The sequence below is a fragment of the Salmo salar genome, chromosome 01 (genome assembly GCF_965601325.2).
Source record: "Salmo salar chromosome 01, fSalSal1, whole genome shotgun sequence".
Classification (NCBI taxonomy): Eukaryota; Metazoa; Chordata; class Actinopteri; order Salmoniformes; family Salmonidae; genus Salmo; species Salmo salar.
In genome coordinates, this window is record NC_138291.1 from 25481040 (window position 1) to 25489976 (window position 8937).

Below are 8937 nucleotides of genomic sequence, written 5' to 3' on the forward strand. Positions count from 1 at the left end.
TTCCTTCTTTAAATCAGGACAACAGTTTTCAGCTGTGCTAAAATAATTGCAAAAGGGTTTTCTAATGCTCAATTAGCCTTATAAAATTATAAACTTGGATTAGCTACCACAACGTCCCATTGGAACACAGGAGTGATGGTTGCTAATGGACCTCTGCCGTTTCCAGCTACAATAGTCATTTACAACATTAGTGTCTACACTGTATTTCTGATCAATTTTAATGGACAAAAAATTTGCTTTTCTTTCAAAAACAAGGACATTTCTAAGTGACCCCGAACTTTTGAATGGTAGTGTATGTTGATTTGTTGTGTATGTTGACTTTTGTGATTACTACATGATTCCATGTGTGTTATTTCATAGTTTAGATGTATTCACTATTATTCTACAATGTAGAAAAGAGCAAAAATAAACAATAACCCTTGAATGAGTAGGCGTGTCCAAACTTTTGACTGGTACTGTATGTATGTATGTATGTATATATGTACATACGTATGTACACACACACACACACACACACCTATGCATCGATATGAATTGAACCCTGTCATTCTCACCTCTGGATTTCTCCCCGTCATTCTCACACCACTGAAAGGTTAATTCCACTGGGAGGTTACATGAAGTAGGCAAATAAATAATAAAGAGGAAAGACAGATACATAGTGTGTTATTAGTGGTCCCATCTGGCTCAGTTAGTAGAGCATGACACTTGCAACGCCAGGGTTGTGGGTTTGACTCCCACAGGGTATAAGTTTGAAACTGTTTATATACACACACAAACGCTAAAATACATACATGATAACACTGATAGTCTGCTACCTAATGATAAAACACTGAACATGTCCTTGTGGAAATGTGTCAGTTTGGAAGACCAGAGCCCGCTTGCTCTTCCTTGCCACTGCCCCCTGACTCCAATGCCTTCTTCTGTCGGTAGCGCTCAGCCCGCAGTTCCTCAAAGCAGAACTCAGAGGCGCCACTGAGCAGCAGCTCCTTGCAGTACATGCTCTGCTCCAGAGCTTTCCCCTCTTCCTGCTGCTGTTGCTGCAGTCTCTTCAGAGGAGTCTCATCCCTGCAGGGCTTCCGTGCAGACAACACTGAATTCACTGCTGGGTTGATCTTACACGGTGTCCTAGAGGAATAAGGTGTCAGAACAAATAACTAAAACACAGCTGGAGCAGAAACAAACTATGCCAAAGGCATACAGCTCAGGGTTACTGCTGGGTTTAAGTCACACAATTTTGAAATAACTTATTGCTAGAACTACATTTCTTTGAATAGAAAAATTGATCTGTTCCAGCCGCAGTGGTTAATTCAGTTAGTTATGATTAAGATGATCTCAGTTTACACTCACATAGCTGGAGGCTGATCCGACTCCTCCACAAAGGGCTGGAAGTTTGGCTTGCTGGGCAGAGCCACAACACTGTGACCAAACCTGGACTTCATTGGCATCTACAATAGAGCACACACAAATTCAGTCATAAATTATAACAAGCCTTAAGTCCCATTACCGTGTGTCTCATACCTTTACGTTGCTCCATTTCTCAGGCCTCTGCTCATTCTCCTTGGATCTCGATGGGGGTGGGGCCATCCAAGATTCCAACTTTGGTTCAGAGGGCACAGCACTGACAGCCTTGTTCTCATCAAAGATCACAAGGCGACTGTTTTGACCACTGTTGGCCAGAGCTGGTGGGCCTTCTAACTGTAGGCTTCGTGAATTACCTGTGAACAAACAAGTAATATAGAGTAAAAAATCATAAATAAATTCTTCTTTATGACATTACATAACCCAACATGACACTTTAACCTGGAATGACTTATCATTTTGAAAATAGACATGTGCTTACTGCTCAGTGCTGCACCAACTCTACTAATGGGTGCAACAGCCTTTTTCTTCCCCCTGTGTTTTAGATCCACTAGAGAAACCCGCTCAGGCTTTGCTGCCTCAGCTTCCTCCTCCTCCTCGTCATTCACCATTCCAGACAACACCTGCCGGGACACACGCGCCTGCAAAGCCCTGCAACAGATGACACAAAACATTGACTTATGGTAGGAAAACTAAAACCACCTCAAACAGCATGGAAGTAGATCCAGTAAAAAAAACGATTAAAGTAGATCCATACTTGTGAAACTGCAGGAGTTTCTCCAGAGGTTCAGCCCCACGCTTGAAGCCCTCCTGGTAGACACTGTCTGCTGTTCGAGAGTTACCCTGATTCTCATACTCCTCAGACCAGGAAATGTAGAAGGAAGCCTGTTGTACTCCTATTCCCTGGGCTCGCATATATCTGTAGATATCCAAAGGCTCATGACCGCTCTCTGCCTAATACAGGCAGACAGAGTACATACATAGTCATGAATACAACTTGTTTGATTGACACTTGTCACATGATAAAGCTGTATGAAAAAAGGACAAGGGTTACTTACAAATTTGATCCATAGGTCAACATAACGGCTGTCATTGTGATATTTATTTTCCTCTGTGAAGCGCATCACAGCTCTCTCCAAAAGCACATTAAGGTTACTCTCCTTTCCTCCCTGTGGATAGGTCTGCTCTGTCCATTTAACATACCTGTTCAAAAGGAACCATGTTATCTGGCTACAATAATGACATTATCAATGAACATTAAGACATTCACAATGTAATATTCCTTCAGGTATGATTACAGTCTTGGCCAGAGTAATCCTTCATCTTACCGATCCCAAACATCAAGGGGGTCATCTCCATCATACACTCTCAGTTCAGACTCAAAAGCCCTGAAGACAACAAACACAGTGGTTGAACACAAAACAATAGGCCTGTTTGCATATTTGGCAACACTGTAAATTCACACCATTCAGCCAAGAACCAGAATGCCTTTTGGAACTGCCCCAAAATGGGTTATTTAACGTTAGGTAGCTAGTAAGCAAAAGTCCCACTTTATGCTGTCTCTCCCTCCCAGCCTAAGCACGGCACTCAAATCCCTGTTTGTAGATAGTTAAGTACTTTAATAAAGGCATCCTTACTGTTTGTGTTGGTTGGTGGCAGAGCTCGAACCCTCTTGCTGTTGACTGAGTGCCTGGTGTAAAACTGATATGGTCCGACCTTTCTTCAAGGGCTGGATGTTCTCTTTGCAAAGTTCCCAGTCTGCCTCTCCACCTTCTGCCATTTTGGTTCTGTAAGTCAGCTAGCTAGCTACAATAACAGCAGACACAAACAATGACAAGCCACACAAGTACATATCTTGGACAACTTGTAATGTTTTACAAGGCAAGTAACAAGCAAGGTATCACGCGTTGAAATATTTTTGCAAAAGCGCAAGCTACAGTAGTTACATAACAATAACTAGCTAGGTGGCTAGCATTAGCCAAGTTAGCTAGCTACTACAAAGCTAGGTTTCCAAATCGGATTAGGCTAACGTTATATCAAAAATATCTTACCCTGTTAGATCGCTAAATATATATTTTTTCTTCAACAACTTTCTTGACAAAATATGTATATTTTTAGTCGAAGTTAAACAACAGTGGAGTGGGTCGTTGTCCTTCTCATGCTGGTTGCTCTGTGTATTTTGAACTCGAACCGCGAGAAGATTTGCACAAAGCTGATTGGATGGTCACACCCAACGACGTTAGTAAACGAGAAACTCGTTTGAAAAATTAAATGTATTTTTCGTTGATAGTATATTATTTACGGTGGACTCGAAAACCACTAAAATATAATATCTTCCATAAAAATATATGTTTGCATTACATTTATACGGAATGCTGTGTTGAAGATGGCCAGTTATATTTTGAACCTAGACTTAATGTACAGGCAACTTCCGGGGGACTTCCTGATTGATCAATGGATTTTTTCCGGGATAGGCTAAATAAATCTAGCTATGAAATAGTTCGTTTTATGTTTATTTGACAAATGACTGTATCATACGTAGATGGCAAGACGATAGCAGTAGTGGCTGTTCAACCAGATTACATTCCTCTAAATGCGGCGAAATGGACAACCGTTGCTATTGTTGTGCATCAAAGTTCACTCTCTTCAGGAAGGAGGTATGTGTCTACCCCCTAGTAACGTTACTCATTTTCAGTTGCTGTAGTTATCTGAATATTTTACTGCCTATAATTGTCAAATCATCTGGTACAGGTTCGAACTCCTTGTTTTATGTTTTGATTGTCATCTTTTACAGTTGGGCTGTAAGAACTGTGGGCGTTCATTTTGCTCGGGTTGCCTGACTTTCAACGCAGTGGTGCCTCGCTGTGGCAACATCCAGCAGAAGGTCTGCAAGCAATGTCATGGGAATCTCACAAGGTGGAGTGATGATGTAGTTTTGCTTTTCTACCAAAACATTATGCCTATTCAATAGCATTGTATTTGATGCACTGGTTTTGCTTGTTCTCTGAATACTGTTTTGGCAGTGGAGAAAACCAAAATATTGCCGCAAGATGGTCCCCTCCAGAAAACTACAAAAAGTGAGTACAGGTGGGTTGATGAGTCAGTCGACTATTTGCTATGTGTTGCTTATTGGTAGATATCATAACGCCTTTTATATTGTGTTTGCGCAGACGTGTTGCTGCTCTTGAGGCCAAACAAGGACAACTGATACCACCCCCTGAAACAGGGGGCAGCAGAAATGCCAAACTAGGCCTCATTCCAACCAAACGTCTGAGTAAAGAGGACCTGGCCATCGCTGAGAGGCTGCAAAAGCTGAAAGAGGACACCAAACCAAGTGAGCATTGTCTAAGACACTATATTCCAATAGGCCTATATCTTTACTGATACCTGAAATTATATCTGTGGCCAACCTTTGTTTAGAGTCCATCCCGTCGGAAAAAGAGATTGAATCCCGTCTGGCTGCCCTGAAGGCTCCTCTCCAGCCTGTACCCTCTGCAGGGGAGATGGAGGACCGCTTGGCAGCCTTACAGGGAAGACCTCCTCCCTCTCAAGCCCTTCTACCTGTGAGTCTGAGCATTAGACTACACATATTAGGCAAAAACTTTCTGTGTTGCTGCTATTTGACCTCATATTCATACTGTATCCAAATCCTGCAGGTCTTAGTGAAGTCCCATTATTGCAATAAGTTAGTTTTGTGGCTCTGTGCAGGTACACCAGCCCCCTGATGTTCGGACCCCAACAGAACAAGCCAATGACCTGATCACTCAGTTGTCAGAGGAAGTTGTCATAGATACCCAACAACCAAATCCTGAAGGTATTTGGATTCTTCCCATCTGTAACTGTACCAACTTTAATGAAAAAGTGTTGTGTCTTATGTGAGACATTACTGTAGATTAGTCTTTATTGAAAAATAACAGTTCAATGGCTTCCTACTCAAGCTGTTGTAAATGCTGAATCTATTTTCCAACCATGTTTCCATTCCAGGTGTGGATGGCCCCATGAACGACTTGAATAAGCAGGAGGGGGACAGGCTGGAGGAGAACCTGGATAATGGGAGTGGGCTGCAGGATGCAGCCAGGCAGCTGGAGGATAAAAAGAACCGCCTGCTGGCAGACGCCATGGAGGACCTGAGACGGGACCGCTGCTCCCAGGAACAGGTTCTACAGATGGCCAAGAGGCTGGCCCAGCTCAAGGGACAGGACCCTGACAAGGGTAAATTACTAAATGTAGATATTAACCCCCCCCCCCATATAAATACTTCATACAGAATCACACCATAGCTATGAGAGAAAGAGAGGAGAGGAAACCATATTTCAACAGTCACTGGAATGCTTCAGTGTGGTCAAATCTGTGTTCTTGTTTATGTGATGTGTCATCTGTGTTGTAATGTTGTGCTGTAACAGTATTCTGTCATGTTGTTTCAGTCACAATGGAAGACTTCCAACACCCTGACAGCGAGGACGAGACTGAGGAAGAGGCCATGACAAGGATACTGAAAAAGGTCTGCAACTAAAAGCAGAACCTACTTTGAATATGTACTTTATCTCAACGGAGTCCTTGTTCTTTTTACATTCCTACCCATAGTGGCAATGCATATCAACCTCTTTTAAGATAGTGCTACTTTTCATAACCACATGGGGCTGCTGTTTTACCATTTTATTTATAATAGTCATAATTGAAAGAGACAATTGAAGCTGTGATCTGGTAAAGGTGAATATGAATGATAAAGCAAACTGTGGTCATTGTTTACTCATTCCCAGCTCACGGAAGAAGCTGCATTAGATGAGGCCAGTGGCTACAACATACCTCCTGAGCACAGTGGCCCTAGGAACATAGAGAAGACAGACGCTCGCAAGAAACCGGTAATAAACCTGCAGTCCTCGTTGAATACACACACTTCATAGAATTCCACAAATAAATTGCAGATAGTAAAAGAACAAAATGAAATATATATTTGTTTAATCTATGTTATAGACACCAGTTCCTTCAACGTCGTCGAGAACCCCAGCAGCTGTCGTAACCTGTCAGGATTCAGACAGTGACGAGGATGAGCTTCCCTGGTGCTGCATCTGTAACCAGGATGCCTCCATCCGCTGTCACACCTGTGGTGGGGATTTGTACTGCAACCGCTGCTTCAGGTACTGCACAATACTACTACTATGGCCACATAACTCAAGCAAATCATTGCATTGACATCTATGCAGTGATTTACGAGAAAATTAGATTGCCTGCGATTCATCCTGGTGTTTTTGTAATGTTTTTTTCCCAGGGAGGGCCATGATAAGTATGTCAGGAAAGAGCACCGCACAGCTAGTTACACGGCACCTAAGAAGAAGACGACGTGAGACTGCAGGGGCTGGCACCACTACTATCTGGATGGTCACTCCTGAGAGATGTGTACTATATCTTTAAGAGGCTGGACAGTTTTCTTGGAATTCTGCAAGATCACAAAGCGAAGGCTGATCCAAACATTACTACCTGTCTTACAAAGAGACCAAGAAGAAACCCTGACTATGTTGCTAATCTAGTGTAATACACAGCAATCTATCAAGTGTAGTTAAAGATTGCTTCAAAGTAGCTATTCTAGGGGGTAACATTATGGGGTTGCAGCAGCATAATTCAATGCTTAAGATAGCAACAGAATAACTATTGTAGATTCACATGATGTGATGTAATGTCTAAGCAATGTCAGTCATTCACATGTGGACTGTTGCCAATAATATGTAGGATCTGTGTAATATCAATTTCCCTTTAATATGTTGTGTAAGTCTAACTTACTCTCACAATTGTTAAACGTTATTGTATTTTAATGTTACCCTAACTCTTTGGATTTTGGTCCAATTAAATAAAGGTGTTTGGGCTATTTGTTGTGCTACCTCAATTGTCTCAGAGGCATAGTTATGAGCAGTGTAGTTTGATTTGATAATGCACTTTAATTGGCTTGCAGATATCTTATTTGTTGTCATGATACTGAGATAGATGCTGAGTTGGGGACAATAACACGACAGCAACATGCACACATGTCGCAGAAACACAAGTTTCTCATTTGGGATGATGTCAGCTTCTCACTAGAGGCCCACAGAGGAGTTAGTATAAAAGGATTAGTGAAGGCTTTGTTTTCTTTTGGCAGGCAGGGTAGTCTCGGTCGGACGTTATTGTTGTTTCCTGTAGCTGCGTGTAATGTAGATATAAGGGATGTGAACAATGTCTGAGAGATTTGAAGTGAATTACCTCAACTAACTTGTACATCCGCACATTGACTCGGTACTGGTACCCCTGTATATAGCCTCGTTATTTTACTTTTAATTATTTTTTACTTTATTTGGTAAATATTTTCTTAACTCTTTCTTGAACTGTACTGTTGGTTAAGGGCTTGTAAGAAATTCACGGTAAGGTCTACGCTTGTATTTGGCGCATGTGACAAAGTTTGATTTGATGAACAGTGATTTCCTGTTGGCATTTTTGCTGTGTGGCCTACTTCTCCCACCACTAATATAACCACTAAACATTGTCACTCTTTTGGCATACCCATAGAATTAGAATACTGAGTATACAAAACATTAAGAACTCTTTCCATGACAGACTGACCGGGATGAATCCAGGTGAGAATATGATCCACTTATTGATCTCACTTGTTAAATCCCCATCAGTCAGTGTAGAGGAAGGGGAAGAGACAGATTAAAGAAGGATTTTTTTATTCCTTGAGACAATTCAGTCATGGATTGTGTATGTGTGTCATTCAGAGGGTGAATGGGCAAGACAAAAGATTTAAGTGCCTTTGAACGGGTATGGTAGTAAGTGCCAGGCGCACCGGTTTGTGGCAAGAACTGAAATGCTGCTGGGTTTTTCACGCTCAACAGTTTCCTGTGTGTATCAAGTTGCAACTCAATATTAGGAAGGTGTTCCTAATGTTTGGTATACTCAGTGGAATTTAATAGGATCTCTATGGGCATACCCCTCTAGGTGTTCTCCAATCATACACTAGGACAGCCACAGTTTCAGAAAGGTTGGAGAGGAGGATGAAAAATCAGGAGAATTACTTTAATGGAGCCCTTTGCCAAATTACCTTTAGTGTATGACAGAGAGAGAGAGAGGGGCAGAGTGCAGTTTTATCAGGGTGCATTACTGTCTGGCTCACTCTGGAGAGCCATAATGAAGCTCACCTCCAGGGATTTAGCCCATTAAGGCCCAGATAAAGGCCCTCTCTGTGTTTGCCTACCGTGGTTATCCCACACAGTGACCACAGGAAGGAAATGGACAGTCATAATGGATGCAGATAGAGCTAATGGACCACCTCTATGCTATAGTTGTTGCCTGTGCTGCTGACATGCTGTCATTTTCAGTCAAGTCCTATGTTTCAATTAGACACTACCTCTGATCACAAAAAAGGAATTTCAGACTCACAGTGAGAAAGAGAATCTGTATGACTTCATAAGTGTAGGAGGGAGAGTGATGTAATTTAACAAAAAAAACATGAATTTATGTGTAATATGTGTAGAAACATCAGTGTGTTAAGGTGCAAACATGCAGAATTGTTAGAGCGATTTTAGAGTGCTTAAAACGTAACATTGCCCCTCA

General features: G+C 41.8%; 2 protein-coding genes across 3 annotated transcripts; one reads left to right on the forward strand and one right to left on the reverse strand.

Moving 5' to 3' along the window:
• Nucleotides 1-646: 646 nt before the first annotated feature.
• Nucleotides 647-3558, reverse strand: bub1bb (BUB1 mitotic checkpoint serine/threonine kinase Bb). Its single transcript, XM_014164895.3, has 9 exons — nucleotides 3411-3558; nucleotides 2997-3165; nucleotides 2688-2747; nucleotides 2418-2562; nucleotides 2117-2313; nucleotides 1841-2010; nucleotides 1519-1715; nucleotides 1348-1445; nucleotides 647-1125 (listed from the first exon to the last, which is right to left on the reverse strand). Exons 2-9 carry the CDS (start codon nucleotides 3137-3139, stop codon nucleotides 855-857), a joined length of 1281 nt encoding a protein of 426 aa, XP_014020370.2. The 5' UTR covers nucleotides 3140-3165; nucleotides 3411-3558; the 3' UTR covers nucleotides 647-854.
• A 222-nt stretch (nucleotides 3559-3780) lies between these two features.
• On the forward strand, nucleotides 3781-7222 carry zfyve19 (zinc finger, FYVE domain containing 19). 2 transcript variants are annotated; one of them, XM_014164771.3, is made up of 11 exons: nucleotides 3781-4016; nucleotides 4154-4275; nucleotides 4383-4446; nucleotides 4530-4693; nucleotides 4780-4922; nucleotides 5068-5173; nucleotides 5344-5571; nucleotides 5784-5860; nucleotides 6120-6221; nucleotides 6334-6497; nucleotides 6629-7222. In XM_014164771.3, the coding sequence occupies exons 2-11, from the start codon at nucleotides 4260-4262 to the stop codon at nucleotides 6702-6704; spliced, it is 1140 nt and encodes a 379-aa protein (XP_014020246.2). In that variant the 5' UTR covers nucleotides 3781-4016; nucleotides 4154-4259; the 3' UTR covers nucleotides 6705-7222. The 2 variants fall into 2 exon arrangements, with proteins under 2 accessions (XP_014020246.2, XP_014020181.2); XM_014164706.3 differs by having other exon boundaries at nucleotides 4383-4436.
• The last annotated feature ends 1715 nt before the right edge of the window (nucleotides 7223-8937 follow it).

Coding starts and splice junctions, on each gene's coding strand:
- bub1bb (XM_014164895.3), bottom strand. CDS start 3,139: ATGGCAGAAGGTGGAGAGGCAGACTGGGAACTTTGCAAAGAGAACATC. Junction 2,314..2,417: donor TTGACCTATGGATCAAATTT/GTAAGTAACCCT, acceptor TGCCTGTATTAG/GCAGAGAGCGGTCATGAGCC. Junction 2,011..2,116: donor AAACTCCTGCAGTTTCACAA/GTATGGATCTAC, acceptor CATCTGTTGCAG/GGCTTTGCAGGCGCGTGTGT.
- zfyve19 (XM_014164706.3), top strand. CDS start 3,963: ATGGACAACCGTTGCTATTGTTGTGCATCAAAGTTCACTCTCTTCAGG. Junction 4,276..4,382: donor TGTCATGGGAATCTCACAAG/GTGGAGTGATGA, acceptor CTGTTTTGGCAG/TGGAGAAAACCAAAATATTG. Junction 5,174..5,343: donor CCAACAACCAAATCCTGAAG/GTATTTGGATTC, acceptor TTTCCATTCCAG/GTGTGGATGGCCCCATGAAC.